Source organism: Nicotiana sylvestris, chromosome 1, assembly GCF_000393655.2.
Source record: "Nicotiana sylvestris chromosome 1, ASM39365v2, whole genome shotgun sequence".
NCBI classification, from domain to species: domain Eukaryota; kingdom Viridiplantae; phylum Streptophyta; class Magnoliopsida; order Solanales; family Solanaceae; genus Nicotiana; species Nicotiana sylvestris.
Genome location: NC_091057.1, coordinates 94,171,838 through 94,192,444, shown reverse-complemented (window position 1 = coordinate 94,192,444; position 20,607 = coordinate 94,171,838). Strand labels below are relative to the sequence as shown.

Here is a 20,607-nt window from a genome sequence, read left to right as displayed (position 1 = left end):
TCGAGGGAGTACTTTTGCAATGCCTAGAAGAAGAAGAAGTTCTCCAAGCTTTGCAAGAGGCACATTCTGGGGTATGTGGGTCACATCAGTCCGGACCAAAACTCCACTTCCATATAAAAAGGATGGGATATTATTGGCCAACGATGGTAAAAGATTGCTTGGACTACGCTCGAAGATGCAAGGTTTGTCAACTCCATGTGAATTTTTATTCATCAACCTCCTGAAGTGTTGCACCCGACTGTTGCATCCTGGCCATGTGACGCTTGGGGATTGGATATTGTTGGACCATCAAAGTCCTCTGGTGGGCACCTATACATCTTGGCTGCAACTGACTACTTCTCAAAATGGGCTGAAGTTGTTGCTCTTAAGGAAGTAAAAAAGGAAAATGTTGCAAGTTTCATCCGATAATAGGTTGATGAACAGGATTTGTGATCTTTTTGGCTTCAAGCAACGTAACTCTTCGATGTACAATGCTTCTGCAAATGGTCTAGCTGAGGCATTCAACAAGACTATATGCAACTTGTTAAAGAAAGTTGTCTCCAAATCCAAACGAGATTGGAATAACCGTATGGAAGAAGCTCTATGGGCATATAGAACAACTCATCGCACGCCAACACAAGCGACTCCTTATTCACTCGTTTATGGAGTCGAAACCGCCTTGCCACTTGAGCGTCAAATACCTTCGTTACGACTGGATATTCAAGAAGGGATCACTGATGAAGAAAATGCTCGAGTTCGATTAGTAGAGTTGGAAGCTTTTGATGAAAAGAGATTGGAAGCTCAACAGAGTCTTGAATGTTATCAAGCTCGATTGTCTCGCGCCTTCAATAAAAGAGTTCTTCCGAGATCCTTTCAAGTAGGAGATCAAGTCCTTGTCGTACGAAGACCCATAATTACTTCCCATAAACCTGTAGGGAAGTTCACTTCAAAATGGGATGGGCCATATGTCGTACAAGAAGCTTATTCAAGTGGGGATAACAAGCTGGTTGATGCAGATGGTATGGGAATCGGCCCTATCAACGGCAAGTTTTTGAAGAAGTATTATCCATGAAGTTGCAAGTCATAATGCTCCTCGACGTACGAGCCTAAACTGCAAGTCATGATACTCCTCGACGTATGAGCCTAAACTACAAGTCATGACGCTCCTTGACGCACGAGCCTAAACTGCATGTTGCTACACTCCTGGCCCACAAGAGTATAAATTGTGTACGGCCCAAAAAAAGTCCGTTAGGTTGAAAATCTCGAAAGAGGTGGCCTAGGCAAAAGTTAGGACGTAAAAAAAAATCTACCCAGTCTGAACTACGGTATGACTTGATCCTCTTCACCGAGGTACGTAGGCAGCTTAGAGTTTCATTCTAAGTTCAGTCGCATAAGTTCAAAAGATACATATTGCCCCAATTGTTGTCCGAGTGAAGTGTGGAGGAATACAAAATCAAGCTGAAATGCCATCCTCTTATTGAACTTTGATCTCATTTGATTTAAAAGGAGCAACCCTCCATGGTAAATTGATATCTTCAAGTCCATTGGTATTCAAGTTGAAGTCCCCAAGTTGAAATCTTCAACTCTGTCGGTCTTCAAGTTGAAGTCTTCAAATTCGCCGATCTTCGAGTTGAAATATTTAGGCCCTCTAAGTCTCAAAGTTGAAGTCTTCAAGTCCGTCGGTCTACAAGTTGAAGTCTTCAAATTCGCCGATCTTCAAGTTGAAATATTTAGGCCTTCCAAGTCTCAAAGTTGAAGTCTTCAAGTCCGTCGGTCTTCAAGTTGAAGTCTTCAAATTCGCCGATCTTCAAGTTGAAATATTTAGTCCCTCCAAGTCTCAAAGTTGAAGTCTTCAAGTTCGTTGGTCTTCAAGTTTCAGTCTTCAAATTCGTCGGTCTTAAAGTTGAAATATTTAAGCCCCCAAGTTGAAATCTTCAAGTTCGTCGGTCTTCAAGTTTCAGTCTTCAAATTCGCCTATCTTAAAGCTGAATTGTTTAAGCCCTCCGAATCTTCGAGTTGAAGTCTGCAAAGTCCGCCAAATCTTCAACGTTTTCCAACTGTTCAATTCGATGTCGTCTTCAAGTTGAAGCTTTGTAACTTTCCAATCTTAAGGTGGACATAAAAGTCCCTTTGCACCTTAAGTTGGCCTCTTCATGGGTTTGTCCTTAAAAGGAACTATAACTTTCCAATCTTAAGGTGGACATATAAGTCCCTTTGCACCTTAAGTTGGCCTCTTTGTGAGTTTGTCCTTAAAAGGAACTATAACTTTCCAATCTTAAGGTGGACATATAAGTCCCTTCGCACCTTAAGTTGGCCTCTTCGTGGGTTTGCCCTTAAAAGGAACTATAACTTTCCAATCTTAAGATGGACATATGAGTCCCTTTGCACCTTAAGTTGTCCTCGCCGATAGTCGAGCCATTTTGAGAGTAATCTCTCCAAGAATCGGGCCATTTTGAGAGTAATCTCTCCAAGAATCGGGCCATTTTGAGAGTAATCTCTCCAAGAATTGGGCCACATTGAGAGTAATTTCTCCAAGAATCGGGCCATTTTGAGAGTAATCTCTCCAAGAATTGGGCCACATTGAGAGTAATCTCTCCAAGAATGAGGCCATTTTGAGAGTAATATCTCCAAGAATTGGGCCACATTGAGAGTAATCTCTCCAAGAATCGGGCCATTTTGAGAGTAATCTCTCCGGTAGTCGAGCGATGAGAGTAATCTCTCCGATATTCGGGCAAGGATGAGTACTCATCCCCTCACACCCCAAGATCGTCTTCTTCATGCATGGATCATCTCGTTAAATAAGAACATATCCTTCTTGTTTGACCTACAAAAAAGAAAAAAGGACAACAAAGGAAGAAAACCACAAGAAACGAAGAAGAAATTACCTTCGCGTTGATGCTCCCGAGTCCACAAAACTAGACTCAATTGTCTTGCAGATTCTGCGAATCGATGATCAATGAACCTACGATCATGAGTTTATATAGCTATCAAAATATGGTATTAAATATTTTTTTGCGAAGTGGGATCAATTGTTTAGGCAGCTCCAAAGTTTTGGTTCCGGACACGAACTAGGATACGGTAGCTTGATCCAAGTAGAAATCTAATTAAGCAGGTGAAGGAAGCTTGATTTCGGAGGAGACACGTACATTACACTGCACTATTATCTGGAAAAATATCAAGACCCACGTAACTTGGTCTTGGATTTGCCATGCAAATTCTTATCTAAACATAAGTCCATACAAGTCAAGGCCTATTCTTACGTGGAGATTTCTTAAGGAAAACTACCTGGCACTTGTGTATTGAAAAAAAAAATATACATCCTACAAGGTTATAACCTGGATTCAAGATTGTCTCTCTTAATCATGAAAGGTGCATATTGAAAAGGAAAAGAAAACGTGATTTTCCTTGAAAAAGTGGCGATTGGGTATTAGTCTCATAATACTTCAATCCTTGTCTTTCAAGTTCGAGATATTTACTCGACAAGTCTTGAAGTAGGGGGCATTTGTAGCCATGTAAATTTTATTAAAATTAAATTCATGAAATAATTTGGACTATATTTTAAATTTAAAATATATTAGTTCAAATAAATATATGGGTTAATATAATTGAATAAGTCCAATATATATGGATTAAATAAATAAATCTTAATCCATTGGGCTAGCCCATTTAATTGAGATAAAGTGATGAACCCACTTAATTAAGCCCAAGATGTTATCTTCCTAGAGGCATAGTTTGGTGCCACAAGTCAAATGACATGACGCGCCAAGTCAAACGAAAGAGCCAATAGGATCGTGCCATGTGTCAAAATGACAAGGCATGCCCAGTCACACTAAAAGGCCAATGAAATCGCGCCACATGTGCAAGTGACATGTTTTGGCCAATCAAATACAGTCATGTCACACTTCAATTTGATTGGTCGGAAAGAGTTTGTTCTTATCACAATACTTTCCTTCCACAACTATAAATAGGGGTCTTCATAACTCAGAAAAGGGACCAGAAATTATAACAAGAAGCAAGAGAGAGCTTGTGGATCAAACACCGCAAATTTCTCTGCAAATTTTAATCTTCAAGCAATCAAGTTTAAGAAATCAAGTTCAAGCTCAAGAACGAAGAACAAATCAAGTCCAAGTTCAAGAACGACGAACAAATCAAGGTCAAGTTCAAGCGATCAAGCTAAAGCTCAAGAACAAGATCATCATTCGTGGTAACAAATACATATTCAAGATCAAGCTCAAAGACCCTTGAATTTATTTACTATTGAAAAGAAGAATCAGAGGATTCATAGAGATTGTACAGTCAAATATTCGAAATCAAATACTACGATTGTTGTGATATTTTTCGGTCTTGATTTTATTTTCTCGAACCAAATTTATTGTCTAAAGTATCCCCTCTCCGGCAAACATGATAAACATATTTACATGTGTTAAATGAAAAATAGCCCCGTTTATAAAGTAATTGAAATTTAATCACTTTTTGGTAAAACCTGAACAAAGACATCATTACAATCTCGGAATAATTCCAGCATAATCTGTTGGAGTTCAAATTTTGTACATATGAGATTCCAGTATAATGTCCTAGAATTCCAACATAATATGTTGCAAGCTTATACACAAGAGCTCATAATCCAGCATATTATGCTGGAACTTTTCGTGTTTCAGCTAAAATAATGTATGTGCTGGAGTTCTAACATAATATGCTGGAAATTTATACACAAGAGTTCCATAATCCAGCATATTATGCTGGAACTTTTCGTGTTTTAGCTAAAATAATGGCTATTCTTCAATGACTTTATAAAAACTGACTATTTTTCGATTATCGGACCAAAAACTGGCTAGTCCATGCTATTTCTATCCTCTTTCCACATCCGCTTGTACAATTATGGTTGTCCAACGGGACGGGTCATCCCGTCGCGTCCCGGTCCTATCCCGCGTCACGTCCCGTTCTGACCCACTTCAATTTAAATGGGATGGACCAATGCTAAACGGGACACGGGATGGGACGGGACGACCATTTCGTCCTGTTTGTCCCATCCCGTTTCGTCCCGTCCCGCCTGTCTTGCTGGATTTTATTTTTTGGAATTCTAGTCGTTGGTCAATGGATTTAATTGCAAAAATAGTCGTCCCCAACGGCCAAAAAGGTAAAAAATGACCTCCACCCCCAAAACACCCCTACCCCCTCCCCTCAAACTTTTAATATAATCCCTAAGTTCATTAAATTATACTTTGGCCCTTTTTTCTACTATAAATACCCCCATCCTTCTTCATTTTTTCCCACAAAAAATCAATCTTCCTCTCTCAAATATCTTACATTCTATCTATATTATTCTCTCAATTTTGTTACTATCAACTATCAAGTGATAACTTTCAAGTATTTGGGCAAATGTTTGGAGCATATCAAGCTTCAAATTAGTTTGTCAAGTATTTGGAGTAATATTTTGGGCAATTTCTTCAAGTTTCAATATTTAATCACGGTGCACTCATTCCATCTCCTAATTTTGATATATAATTTTTGTGTATCATTTTAGTGCTTAATTTGTGTGTTTACTTTACGTGTTCTATTTTCGTATTCCATTTGTGTGTTTAATTTTTGTGTTAACTTTTTAAATTTAACTTCACATTTAAATTATGGAACCTAAAAATGTATTTAGCGTCTTTAAAAAAAGTAGTAAAAAAGATTGTAAAGATGAAAGTAGTAATAATCCTATTCCTAGTCCTAATCCTAACCCTTCTCCTAGAATTAGAAAATATAGATGAAATGACTCATGTTGATGAAACTTCATTTTTCTAACCCTCTGCATGTTATAATGTTAATTTCGGAGAACAACTAGATCATGAAACTTTACAAAGATAATTTGACAATGATTTTTTTTGAGGACGAAGAAAATGAGGATCAAGAAAATGAGGAAGAAGAATTAGATGTAATACCCACTAGTCCCGCAACACAAGCTCCAACTCAGAGTCAATCTCGGTCTGGAGCTTTACCCCATGTATCCCCTGTAAGGGGTAAGCCTAAGGCTGAACGTCCCAAAATATCACTTGTATGGAAATTTTTTAAACATGATAAAGTCAATCATCATGCTATATGTGAAAAATGTAAGCAACAATTTGTACACACAAAAAGTGGTGGGACGGGGGGGTTTAACTAGACACTTACTTAAGGATCACAAATCTTTGTGGATACAAGCTAACATAAAAGCCGAAAAAAATTATAGATCCTACCACCGGTACAGGCACTCCTAGTGGATCTGGTTCTAATTTTGTACAACAACAGCTTGACCCTACTTTTGGTACTGTTTTACGCCCCTATAACAAAGATAGAGATCGTGAGAACTTATCAAAAATGGTGGCTTACCTTTTGCTTTTTCTTCTCACCCTGCTTTTGTGCATTATATACAAGAAACTTACAACCCTGCTTTTCAAGGTTTTCCTAAGACCACTGTTAGAAATGATGTTTTTAAATTTCAAACCAAATATCTTCAATATATTCGTTGTGTATTTTTCACTTAGATTGTAAAGTGTCTATCACATCTGATATAGTGTGATGACCCAAAATGTCATCTTTAAATTAAATAATCATCTCAGTATTTTAAGACCTTGAAAAGCGGTATCAATAATTTCTCGACTTGCGTGCACAGTCTGTATAATTTTTCGGAAGGTTTTTATGTGAAAAATGGATTAAATTGTGAACTAGAGCTTTAAAACTCAATTGAGTTGACTTCGGTCAACATTTTGATCAAACGAACCCGGATAAAAGTTTTGACCATTCCAATAGTTCCGTATCGTGATTTGGGACTTGGTCATATACCCGAAATCAAATTCGGAGGTCCCTAGATCAAATTATCGTCATTTAACGGAATCTAGAAATCTAAGGCTAAAGATGTCTTAAGTTTAACCAGAGATTTGACTTTTGAGAAAAAGACCCCGGAATGGAATTTTGATGATTCCAATAGTTTTGTATGGTAATTTTGGACTTAGGCACATGTTCGGATTTGGATTTGGAAGTCTGCAGGATAATTCGGCGCATTTTGGCGAAAGTTGGAAAATAGAAAATTTTTAAAAAATTTGACCGAGGGTTGACTTTTTGATATCGGGGTCGGAATCCAGTTCTGAAAATTTCATAGCTTCGTTATGTCATTTATGACTTGTATGCAAAATTTAAAGTCATTCGGACTTGATTTGATAGGTTTTTACATCGAATATAGAAGTTGGACGTTCTTAGATTCATTAGGCTTGAATTGGGGTGTGATGCACGGTTTTAGTATTTTTTGACGTGATTTGAGGTTTCGACTAAGTTCGTATGATGTTTTAGGACTTGTTGGTGTATTTTGTTGAGGTCCCGAAGACCTCGGGTGGATTTCGGAAGGTTAACGGATCAATTCGAACTTGTATTTATCTGCTAAAATTTTCTGGGCAGTTTTTGCATTTTTCGCACGTGTGAACAGTGACCGCACCTGCGTGAACAGTATCCGCGTACAACAGCCGTGCACAGTAGCATGTACAGTATTTGTGTACAGTATCTGTAAACAGTATCCATGAACAGTAACACGTGTGAACAGTACGCCCGAAAATTCTGGACAGTGTAAAGGATGAGCAGTCCTGTTTTCCTCATTTTTTTGGACTTCTAAGCTCAGAATTTGGGCAATTTTGAGCGAGAAGTTACGAAAATTCTTGGGGTAAGTGTTCTTGACTCTCTTGTAATTATATTCCATAAATAAATCTTCATTTTTGGCTTTAGATTATTGATATTTGAAGAGAAATGGAGGAATTTTCTAAAATTCTATAAAAATGAATTTTCAAGATTTGAACATCGATTCAGATTCGGATTTGAGTAAAATTAGTATGGTTGGACTCGTAATTGAATGAGTTGTCGTATTTTGTGACTTTTGTCATATTCCGAGATGCAGGCCCCACGTGCAATATTTGGGTTAATTTCGGATTTTGTTGAAAAATTAGTATTTTTTATATGGAATTAATTCCTAAAATGAGTTAATTGTGACTAGATTCAGGACATTTGGAGGCCGATTTGAGTGGAAAAGGCATTGCAGAGTAAGATTTTGCTCGGATTGAGGTAAGTAACGGTTATAAATCTGGTCCTGAGGGTATGAAACCCCGGACATTGTGTCGTATGACTATTTTGGAGGTGACGCACATGCTAGGTAACGGGCGTGTGGGCGTGCACCATAGGGATTGTGACTTGGTCCGTCCCGCGAGACTGTGGAATTAATTGGCCTACTATTTAATACATGTTCCCGCTATTTTCATAGAAATTGACTGTACTTCATGTTAGAAATCATGGTTAGGCCTTATGTGATCACTGTTGAGACCTGCGAGGTCGTGTACTTACTGAATTAGCTGCTAATTGCTGTTTTGTACTTAGTCATAGCTTTTCTTGCTTATTATGCCTCCGTCTCTTGCTATTTATTGTTGATACATGACATTACATCTGTTTGGGTTGTTTATATGATTTTTCAGAGCCCGAGAGACTAGAGAGTTTGATGACTGAGTGAGGTCGAGGGCCTGATCTGTGAGGATATTTATGGGATCGGGTTGCATGCCGCAGCATGTTGTTAATGATTTATGATTGAGTGAGGCCGAGGGCCTGAGTGATTTATGCCACGGGGTGGCTTGTTATAGCGTTTGGGCTGAAGGAGCCCCTCCGGAGTCTGTACACACCCCCAGTGAGCGCAGGTACCTACTGAGTGCGAGTGTCGAGTGCCGAGTGCTGAGCGACTGGGAGGAATGAGTGAATGTGAGGTTGGAGTGAACAGGAGGACAGAGTGACTATTATTTTGAGAAAATACATTTACTTCATTACTGTTACATCACAGAGGTCATATCACTATTTTGAAAATTATTGAAAGATATTATTTACTACTCAGTCAGATTTGATATCTGGTTTATTGAGTACATACTGATGTGACTTAAACTGTTAAATTGAAAGTAGGACTACTCTTATTTGAAAGTTTTTGAGATAACTGTATTTTCATAGCTCGTCACTATTTCTCAGTTCCTTATTTATTTCTGTTACTTACTGAGTTGGTGTACTCACGTTACCCCATGTACCTCGTGTATAGATCTAGACACTTCTGGTCATGGCGGTTGCTGATTGAAGAGTCAGACTCATGAGACTATTGAGGTAGTTGCATGGCGTTCGCTGACCTTGACTCCCCTTTCCTTTCATGTTGTACTGTTCTATATTTCCAGATAGTGGTTTATCAGTCGGATGTTATTATCATTTGAATGCTCATGCACTTAGTGACACCGGGTTTTGGGGATGGATTGTTTAGTACTTTTGGAGTTATATTCTGTTCTAAAAGGTTTTATTTAATATTAACTGCTTCCGCCTTTATTTAAAAGTTCTACTGTGTTGAGATGCTGAGTTGAGGCTTGCCTTGTACCACGATAGGCACCATCACGACGGGTGAGATTTTGGGTCGTGACATATAGGTCATAGTCCTAATAGTTGTGATTATTTAACTGTTAAATGTCATTGGGTTGATCATCACTGGAACATGCAAAAACGTGTTATTGGTTATAAAATTGTTGATTCAAAATACACTGGAGCATATATTGCAACTACTGTTCTTCAAATACTTGATTTTTATGGACTCGTTGATAAATTTTTAACTATCACCTTAGATAATGCTTCTGCTAACACAACCACATCAACTAGCTTAAAAACTAGACTTTTTCCAATTAATCTAGTAATTTTTCATGTTAGATGTGCATGCCATATTTTTAACTTGGTTGTAAAAGATGGTCTTAATTTATTTTCTGATGCTTGTAGTAAAATACAACATACTTGCGCCTAGGATGGATAAGATTAGGAATGATGATATTCGGGAGAAGGTGCATGTGGCTCCCATTGATGACAAGATGCGGGAAGCGAGACTCAGATGGTTCGGACATGTTCAGAGGAGAAGCCCAGATGCGCCGGTAAGGAGATGTGAGCAGCTGGTTATGGAGGGCACGAGAAGAAGTAGAGGGCGGCCTAAGAAGTATTGGGGAAAGATGATCAGGCAGGATATGGCGAGGCTTCAGATTTCCGAGGACATGACACTGGATAGAGATATGTGGAGGTCGAGTATTAGGGTTGTAGGTTAGGAGGTAGTTTGAGTCTTTCCTTACTTTGTACTATTGCGAGACCAGTCTGGTAAGGTTTTTGTCTAAGATAGTTAGTGGCAATGTTGTGTCTTACTATTTCACTTTTCAGCGCAGGAACTATCTACTAGCTATCGCGTTTGCTTTGCATCTTTCTTCTAAATTTCATGTTGTTCCTGTTTTTCATATGATTTCTTTGCTGAAACTAATATTGTCTCCTTTTGTCGATTTTGAGCCGAGGGTCTTTCGAAAACAACCTCTCTACTCCTTCGGGGTAGCGTTAAGGTCTGCGTACACACTACCCTCCCCAGACCCCAGTAGTGAGATTTTACTGGGTTGTTGTTGTTGTTGTTGCTTGCGCATATATTTTTCGTGCTAATAAAGCGAGTAGAATTCATGAATTTGCTCAACAATGTGCTTGTGCTAACCTTCCAGTTAGAAAAGTTCCAAAAGATATTTGTACTAGGTGGAATTCTACTTATGAAATGCTTAAAGTTGCTTATGATTATCAGGTGCCTATCCAAAAAGTATTTAATATGCATAATGGAATCAAAGAGCTTACTAAATTTTTAGAAAATTTTTATAATGCTACAAAATAATTTTCTGGTATATATTATCCTACTGTTACAGAAATATTATGGTATATTTGTGAAATTTCTGTTGTATTTGGTAAGAATAAAACAAATCCAATTTATGCACCGGCCATTAATGAAATGATTTCAAAATTTAAAAAATATTTTTTTTCTATTTCTGAAGTTTATTTAATTTATACTCTACTTAACCCATCTTTAAAACTAAGAGCTGTAAAGGGACTTGTTCGTAAAATTTATGAGAATTTAGCAATTCAAAAAAATGAACAACTATCTCTCGAAGACTGCCAAGCTAGCATATATTCTTATGCTAGATCAATATTTGATTATATAAATCTATGGAAACAACAGATTGTGAAACTACTCCTTCTACTTCTAAGTCTAGAGCAGACGTTTTATGGGAAGATATGGATGATATAACAGGTTTTGATTCCTCTATGGATGATGAACTTGATTCTTATCTTAATTAAGGATTGAAAAGTATTAAAGACGAAGAAGACAACGAACCACTTTTGGCATGGTGGAGGGAGCACGACAAGGCTTTTCCAACACTTTCAATAATGGCTCAGGATATCATGGTTATTCAAGCATCATCAGTAGCATTGGTAAGTTCTTTTAGCGTGGCAAGATTTCAAATTGGAGATCATAGACATGCATTAGTGGAGGACAGTCTAGAATTTCCGTATTATTCAGAGATTAGATTAATTCAGAAAGAAGAAATTTTAGTTTTGAAAAATTAACCACTAGGGGAAAAGAAGAATACAATGAGATACTTAACACTGGTGCGATGACGGCATGGAGCTCATAGAACATCAATCAACATTGCCCATTCCCGAACAATGTCCGAGAGATATTATTGATAAGTTATAATGAAACTATATATGAGCTTACAAATATTACTATGATCATTTGTAATTGGCTACTAAGAGGCTCGGTTCAAACAGAACCCTTCCTAGAAGGTGGCTGTATAGATTAGGTGCTCTTCAAAAGAATTATATTTGTATGTGAGATCTGAAAGTTCTATTAATAAAATAAAAGGCTCTAAGCGTTGAATTTTTTATGAATTGTCTTAGTTATTTAATACTTTGAAATTATATTAAATAAATTATAACTCTATTATAAATTTATAATTACTAGAATATTACATTACAAGTCTTTTGTTTTAATATTTTACAATTCTTTACTTAGTTTCTAATTTTCGTTTTAACATTTAAGTTTATTAAATAAGTCAAAAAACTAGTTGTTGCAAACTTTAAAAACTTAGTCATTTTCAAAAAATTAGATGTTTTTTTAAAACTACACTTAAGGCCGCGAAATCGTCCCTTCACGTTCCATCCCGTCACATCCCGTTTGTTAGCGGGACAGGATGGGCTGACCGTTTCGTCCCGTTTGTCCCATCCTGTTTCGTCCCGTCCTGCCACCGTCCCGCTTAAATGTCGTCTCGTCCCGTCCTGTCCCGTTGAACAGTCATAGGTAAAATGCTACAAATAGTCTAATTTTATACTCCTATTAACAAGGTGTGATTGGTTATACGGGGTTTTTTTTAAAAAGGAATAAACTTTTGATATAGACATTTATATATAAGCACGTCATTAAGAATAACATGAAAATTTTAAAATTTTGTTTTTAAATAAAGAAATATGGAATACTAATTCTTTTTGGAATAGAGTGAAAAAGAAAAGTATATCACATAAGAGAATTACATTCTCTATATAGGTTGCGATATATACGTGCTCTTACCGAGAAGATTCTATTTAACAAAATGGAAGCAAAAGATTCGTATATCGATAGCAATTAGTTGAAATTATGAAGGTGTCCGGAAGACTTCATCTTGTCTTCGGCATATTGTTTACCCTAAAAAACGAATAACAATTGAATTTATATGTGTTTTAAGGATATGCTGATTAATTCAATACAAATGATTAATAGCGTTAGACTAAACAAATAAAAGATGTAATATCCAAACCAATAGTAGGAGTGATCCCGGACTCGGTAATAGCTCAATGAAGTGCCTACTTTCGGTCTCGGGCTCACAGAGAAAAATAATAGTATATTGCCTTGATATGCATATTACAATATCTCATGAATAATAAGCTTTCCCCTTTATATAGTAAGAGAGTTTTACCCTAAGTACAATTCTAAAAAGGTAAAAATCTTCCGTTTTGCTAATCACTGATTTTCTACCGACACGGGCCGAGATTCACGCTGTGATATCCGGTCAAGCACGGACATCACGGCTCTTTGTTAGTCGTGCGCAGGTAGGTGGTTTGCTCGAGCCCTGATACGAGGGGCTCTTTGCTTTGACTCAGATACATTACGGTCACATTCCTGCTCCGGTTGGCTCACCGAGAAGTTGAGTCATGCAGTGGGCTCGGTTTTACCCGTATATAGATAGTCCTCTTGTTTCTCAGAGAGTAGGCTTGCCGAAACGATGGGAAACGACAGATGACTCAAGTTCCTTCCTTCATACGTTACGATGGGGAGCCAAAACATCGTGTCGTTCTAACTTCGGACATATGTGTCTCTCACCGGGAGGTTGCTTCCGAATGCGATGTGTTGGCTGCTTCCCTATAAAATCCTCCTTCATTTGTCCTTTTTCTACTTTCTTATCAAACCGCTATCTTCGAGCCTTCCAACCATTATCAAAGCCTTCTTCAAATCTTCATATATTATTCCTTGTTCTTCAATATTCGTAACAATTTCCATATTTCTGCCCAAAACTTCTTCAAATCTTCATACCCTGTTCTTCATCTTAAAACCCCGTTTTCCAAACCTTCATGTTTATTTTTCAAATTTTCAAACACTCCCTCGGATGATAATGGCAAAAACACCAAAAATCGTTCCTTAACAAGTTGCCTCTTCATCTTCTCAATCGGTCGCTGGTACTGAAGCGATCACCCCCGAGGTGGTGGCCCTCGAAATCTCTCCCCCTCGTTGTGGTTCCTAATGAACCGGCCGTCGATCCTCCCTTGTCGGTGTTCATTCCTAGGGGTTGTTCAATCGCAGATGACTTTAAAGTCCAGAAGCCTTCGTGCAAATAGGATCGGGGCGAAGGAGTCCCAAGATATATATGTTCTGTGACCGAGGATGTTCTTCCCATGGTTCGTAAGGACTGCAATTGGGAAGGCAAGAACATAATAGTCCCCAAGCCCAAGGACGTCGTTACTACCCATGTGGAGGGGTACTTAAGTATTTGCGCTTATCCTTTCACATTGAGCCCGGGGGATCCGATCATTCAAGATTTTGGCAAGTGGTGCGAGGTGTGCCTCGGGAAAATCCACCCATCATTGTGGAGGATCGTGACCCTCCTCTGTTACTCCGTGAACAAGACCGAGTCTCCTCGGTTTACGATCGACCACCTTCATCGATTATATAGGATGTTTCGAGGGGGACTAATCAAGCTCACACGTCAGGCCAGCAAGGCTCCCTTTTACAATATCGACGAATATCGAGATCGGGGCCGGCAGGGATACTTTGTCCGAGTGAAGATCGAGGATTTGATCCCCTAGGAATACATGACATTTCTTTAGAAATGGAATGCGTCTCGTAAGTTCAACTCTTTCTTTCAACATCAAAATTTCTCCTTCTTTCCTTTCTTTCCTCTCATCTATATGAGTGGTTGTGCAGCTATCGCCCGGGTTCTGAATGCGGTCCCCCGTTAAAGGAGTGGATAGTGCATATGTGCTCAGATGTCCTACTTCGAGTACACATGGCCTGGACTCTCGAAGGGCCGATGGGAGGCACGTTCTCATGGTAAGGCCTCTTTTCGTGTAGCCAACACTATGTCTTCACCTTCTATTATACTAATTCCTTTTCCTTTTTTGTTATTGCAGATTTTCCTAAGACCACCGAACTTAAACTTTCGAAATGGGATGAGGATGTGCCCCCGCCTTTTGATCCCTTTGTTGCTTCCACGGAGCGAAAAAAGAAGAAGAAAATAAAACCCTAGGGCTCACCGAGATCCGAGGCAAAGAAAACAAAGAAGTGGGTGCTCCGCAAGCCCAGGATAGGCTCTAGTTCTTGGGTGCGAACCTTCGACTCCCTCCCCTGGCTCAGGGATGAGCCGGAGGATGAATCTATTTCCGTTACCCATGGGATGACCTATCCCGGGGATTGGGATTCCTCCGAAGGGGAAACTCGTGAGATCGACCCCTTTCTAACTCAAAAGGCTGACATGGACACCCGGGGTGAAACTTCCTAGGATGTCGGTTATGCACCAAAGGAAGTTCACGGAGTAATTGTGATCTCGGGGATGCCCTCCTACACCAAGTTTATGCTCAAGTAGTCCCAAGCAAGGAAGGATAAATCCAACGAAGGGGCCCAGCGTGCAGAAGATCCCCTTCATTCCTTTTTTGATAGAGTGGATTCGTCCACTTTGGAAGACTTCTCCGGTATGGGTAACCTAGAGGTTCGGAATAAAGACACTTCCTCGAAGGCAGGTGGGCCGAGCTCGAGCCCAAAATTAGTTAGTCATTTCCCTGCTCCGAGTGTGGATCTCGGCAATAAGAGGTCGATTGCACTGACCATCCTGGAAGATGCCTGGGTTATGTCCTCCAGAGTGTGGTGACCGAGGAGGACCAGACGAATATGAATGTGGTGAATGTGTCATGACTTTTCAATGAGGCACAGCAGGCTGAACCTAGTAAGGCATTGTTCCCTTCTATCTACCTATAGTTATTTGTGTTTGACGTTCCTCACATTTTCTTTGTCCTTTTGCAGGACTGGGTCCTCCACTAGGAAAGTTTCCTCCAATATCGGGCTGAAGTCAATCAACTCGAGCTCGAGATTAAGGAGCTTGCTCAGAAAAAGGACATGTACAAGCTTCTTAGCGAGCAGTAGGAGGGGGTTGCCAAGAACCTCCAGGCTGAGTTGGATGTGGCTCAAAAGGAGTATGTCGAATTGGTGGAAAAGATAAAGGTTTTTGAAATTAGAAATGAAGGTTTGGTCGCAGAAGCTAATAACAATACTTTGCAGGTCCAGCAGAAGATCAACTAGATCGACCAAGTCTGCAAGGAGATGGATGAGATCCAAGTGATGGCCGATGGATGGAAAAACAAAATGGACCTACTGGACTCAGAAAAGGAGACTGCCTAGACCAAACTGTCTTCGATGGAAGTTTAGCTTCGAGTGGAAAAAGAGAAAGTCGATAAGCGATCCCAGCTAAACGATGAACTTTGAGCTCAACTGAACTCAGCCCTGGCAGAGCGGGATGCCCTCGGCAGTAAATGTGAAGCTATAAAGGCTCAGATGCGCACAACATCCGTCGATGCTAAAGAGATGGTTTCCCAGTATAGGGCCGATGTCGAGGCAACCGAGGCCCCCCTAAAAACCACTATCAAGTACGTGAAGCGGTTATCTCAAAGGAAGACCCTCTTAGAGATCCATGCCCGAGGCTTCGACCTATCTGCCGAGATCGTGGATGCAAAAATACTTGAGGTCGAGGACAAGAAGCTAATTGATCCCAAAGGTGAAGAGGGCTCCGAGGGCTCTGAAGAATCCAAAGGCCCTAATGATGCTGGTGATGGGTCGGGTTTCAGTGAAGATCAGGCATAGGCCTTAGGTTTATTTTTTGTTTTTTTGTTCTTGCATATTTATTTCGTTGAGATCGCTTTTATTGACCTTTGTAATTATATTATGGAATGTATATAAAGTCTTTTTCTCTTTTGGTAATTTTCAAGTCTATTGTCTTTAGCATCCTTTCATAATTGCAAAGATTTCAAATGCCTTAGCACCGAATGAGACGTGGTAATATGTCATTTTTTGGAAGTCCGAATAAGACCTATCCTCGGTGCAATCTTTTCTCGAAACTTATGGGGGCTTGGGGTGACCGGAAGTTTTCCCCAAGATGCTTGTTTAAATGTTTTAAGACTATATCTTTGCCAAGGGTAACCTTTGAACAGGTTTGGAATTTTGTTTGAAGGCCTTATGTTTCGATAACGGGCTTCGGACGTCTTTGAACTATTTTTAGGGTAGCATAGCCTTTTAAGTTTAGGCACTGCCTAATAGGCTTTGTACCTTCAGGTTTCAATAACCCGAGCCATCCGACTTTGTCTAGGACGATAGTCCCCGAGTAGGGAACAAAAATGTGTATCACCAAGGTAGAAACTTTCTTTTATTTTTGTGCGTGACATACAAGATTGTTAGCCTGTAAAAGCTTCATATTATGGCTTAGGCGGCCTATGAGGTAACGGTTCATTTGACCGTTTGGCCTTTACAATAAATCCTAACAACCATGCTGAGGTTGTTCAAGCATAAAGTTTCCTCCCTTGCTAAAAATCTTGACCTGAGGGTGATGGCCCCCAATATTCAGGATCGTTCTTGGAGAGGGCTCGAATACTGTTGATGTGACCATCGACTTCGATTTAAAACCAGTATTTGACTCTAAGTTTGGACGATCCACTATTGCCTTGTTAAAAACCTTGTCGGAAAACCCATTTGGGACAAAACCAGTTCAAGGAAAAAAGAGTGTAACGCGTGCTTTCAGACCTAACAGCTGCATCCTCATTTGGTTGTTGCGTGTAAGCGTTAGTCCAATTCTCAATATATAAAAAAATTTAATGAGGTCGTACCTTAGCAGTAGTATTATTTTAAGTGGGTCATGTTCCAGTTGCTCAGAAGCTGTGCATCGTTACCTGCTCCGAGTTTGTACGAACCTTTACCGATAATCCCAATGACTCAATATGGACCTTCCCAATTCGGTCCCAACTTCCCTTCATTCGGGTTCCGGGAGTTTTGTGTCACTTTTCTTAACACCATGTCTCCGATATTGAACTGTCGGAGGTTGACTCTTCGGATGTAATATCTTTCTATCTGTTGTTTTTGGGCGGCCAACCGAACAAGGACGGCCTCACGCCTCACATCTAATGGTTCTAGGCTCGTACTCATAGCCTCACCGTTTGACTCTTCGATCACATATCGGAAGCTGACTCAGTTCTCCTACCTAGACTGATATTAGTGCTTTGGCACTGTAGACCAATGAAAACGGAGTGGCCCTGGTACTAGATTTTGAGGTCGTACGGTATGCCCACAAGACTTGGGGAAAAATTTCCTTCCATTTACTTCGGCGTCGGTCAACCTTTTTATTAAGCTTTTGGAGTATAGTCTTGTTTGTAGACTCTCCCTGCCCGTTCCCACTAGGGTGATAGGGTGTTGACAAGATCCTTTTAATCTTATGATCCTCGAAAAATCTGCTTACCTTGCTGTCGATGAACTGATTCACGTTATCAAACACGATCTCAACCGGTATCTTGAACCGACATATTATGTGGTCCCAAATAAAATAAATAATTTCTTTTTCTCAGACTTTCTCGAACGTCTGAGCTTCAACCCATTTAGAAAAATCGTCAATCATGAATAGTATAAATTGTGCCTTACCAGGTGCCCATGGCAGGGGACCGAATATGTCCATTCCCTATTTCATGAATGGCAAGGTGACAAGATCGAGTATAGTATCTCCCGGGTTGATGGATCATCGGTGCATGTCTTTGAAAACTGTCACATCTTCGTACAAAGTCCCATGTATCTTTCTCCATGTCAGTCCAGTAATAGCCGGCCCTAATTATTTTTCGAACCGAAGACTCTGCCCCCAAATGGTTTCCGCAGGTACCCTGGTAAACCTCTCTCAAAACGTATTCACTGTCTCTAATCTTGGCCAAACTCACACCACAATTACAGGTAGTGAGGCGATCGATGCAATAATAAAAACCCAACGTAAGTCGAGGTCGAATCCACAGGGAGTTAGAATTTGGGATTAGGTATATATTTAGTATAATTGTATGATGTGCCTTAAATTGCACTTCCACATTATTGTTTGTTGTTTCTATTTCTACTTTAAGTTTATAGATTGCAATTATAAAACTAGGAGACAATATTTTTGGTTTTGCTTGTTTTTCAAATGATAAAGGATCTAGGGTCGTGACTTCCACCTAGGTGGTTATCTAACGAGTCATAAACTCAAGGGCAAGTTTGATTAGTCAAGTTCGTAATATAGCAATCATTCGCAATTACCCACTCTATACTTCTCGGTAGTTTGAGTGATTTTTTCCAATTTAGATTTCTCAAGACCAAAATGGTATTGCACAAAACAAGTGATATATGCTCAAGTCGGGTCTTACTATCTCTAGATTTGACCCTTTAATTGGGGCTATCAATTTCTTGAGTTCACCCCAATTTCTTGTTAGCCAAGTTTTCCTAGACTTAGTCTCTCTTTCTCAAGTAGATACTAAATCAATAATGCATAAATCAGTGTTTGCAACTATTAATTCTTGAATTCAAGCAAGAACTAGGCTAAATATCACTAACCCAATCACAAACAAGCCCTAAATCAAACACTCATTAAGTACCCACACTAGGATTGGGCCACAACCCTAGCAAGAAATTTAGCTACTCATGAATATGCAGAAATTAAAGAAGAAATTAAGATAAAATGCATAATAATTGATTAGGGAAAGAAAATCTAATGTTTAGAAGCTAATCTAATACCAAATTACTCAAAACAGTAAAGAAAACGGCTCAGGTGCTCTTCCCAAAACTAAACTTAACCTAAAAATGACAAAAGTTCTATTTATACTAAGCTGAAAATATCTAAAAATGCCCTTGCGGAGGTTGTGCGGACCGCACATTTTTGAGTGCGGCCACACTCTTGCTTCTATGGCCGCACAATTATAGTGCGGTCCGCACTCCTTGAACTTGAGCTCTGGCTTTTGCAGGACTTCTGGGGACCGCACAATTCTGAGTGTGACTGCACTCTCGATTATGCGGCAACACAAAAATGGTGCGGTTCGCACTCCTTCTTGATTCTAAATCCTATCTCTCTAATCCTTGCCTTCTGCGGACCTCATAATTGTGAATGCGGTCGCACATGTCATCCTGAGGCCGCACAATTGTGGTGCGGTCTGCATATCTTCAGATGGCCCAAAAAGTAACTCTCTGAATCTCCTCTTCTACGGTCGCACTATAATTGTGCGGACCGCATACTCTGAAGAACCACTGACATTGTTCTTTCCTTATTTTGCAGCTGCACACAGTATTGTGCGGTCCACACTGTGGGCTTGTTTGCCTTGTTTTGGTTCTTGTCCACTCTTTGACTCCTTTATGAGTTGATTTTGACTTATTTGGCTCGTTTCCCAATATTCCTGCACGAAAGCACATTTCATTAGTTCTCGGAAATACCTTTGAGCATTTTTTAGCTAAAACGCAAGTAAAAGAGAGCAAATAAGTGGTCAAAATCGCTACTTATCAATTCCCCCAAACTTAAGCTTTTGCTTGTCCTCAAGCAATTGATGCAATTCCCACTTCCACTAGAAAAAGAGATATTTCAGCTGGCCTAATTAAGGTAAATCAATCACACATCAATTGGGACCAACAATTATCCATAACACGTATGAATTATCAACAATGCAATGATTTGACTTTTTGAGTACAATAGTTCTAATGTGACACAAGAGCATCAAGAGTTGACTTTATTCATCAAGGAAGCTTGCTCTTTTATGTAGGTCATTGTGGATCCCAAACTCCTCCTCCTTTACTCTCTATTATCAAATCTCACTTTAGAATGTAACACTCGAAGCAAGGATTGTGAAAAGTTCGCTCATCTCTCTCAAAAGAATGTCACAAGTTCGGCTCTAAGTACCATAAGCTTGCCCCTTATGTAAATCACCACTAATGCAAGCTCACTCAACTTGAAATCATGTAGGTCTTTTTCGGGATGTAATGAAGGCTTTTTGAATCAGGGTAGGAATTTATTTAATAGAATGGGTTCATCTTTCCTAAAGCACTCCATTTTCTCTTTTTGGCTCATACTTTGTCGACTCTTTTAGTTAATTTCTTTTTCCTGGGGGGAACTAGAGAGACGTAATGACACTCTTTCTTGATCATGACATTCATTTTTCTCCTTTTCAATTTACTTCATGCCTTTCATCCTTGTTTTCTTTTGAATT

At 39.4% G+C, this 20,607-nt stretch overlaps 1 protein-coding gene across 1 annotated transcript; it reads left to right on the top strand.

The window, feature by feature from the left end:
• The first annotated feature begins 385 nt into the window (after positions 1 to 385).
• Positions 386 to 14,618, top strand: LOC138872462 (uncharacterized). Its single transcript, XM_070150506.1, has 2 exons — positions 386 to 797; positions 14,503 to 14,618. The coding sequence occupies exons 1-2, from the start codon at positions 386 to 388 to the stop codon at positions 14,616 to 14,618; spliced, it is 528 nt and encodes a 175-aa protein (XP_070006607.1).
• The last annotated feature ends 5,989 nt before the right edge of the window (positions 14,619 to 20,607 follow it).

What these genes read in the sequence shown, in the direction of transcription:
- LOC138872462 (XM_070150506.1), top strand. Translation starts at nt 386, where the DNA reads ATGTTGCAAGTTTCATCCGATAATAGGTTGATGAACAGGATTTGTGAT. An exon ending in AGCTCAACAGAGTCTTGAAT is followed by an intron (nt 798 to 14,502) that starts GTTATCAAGCTC and finishes TTGTTATTGCAG; the next exon opens with ATTTTCCTAAGACCACCGAA.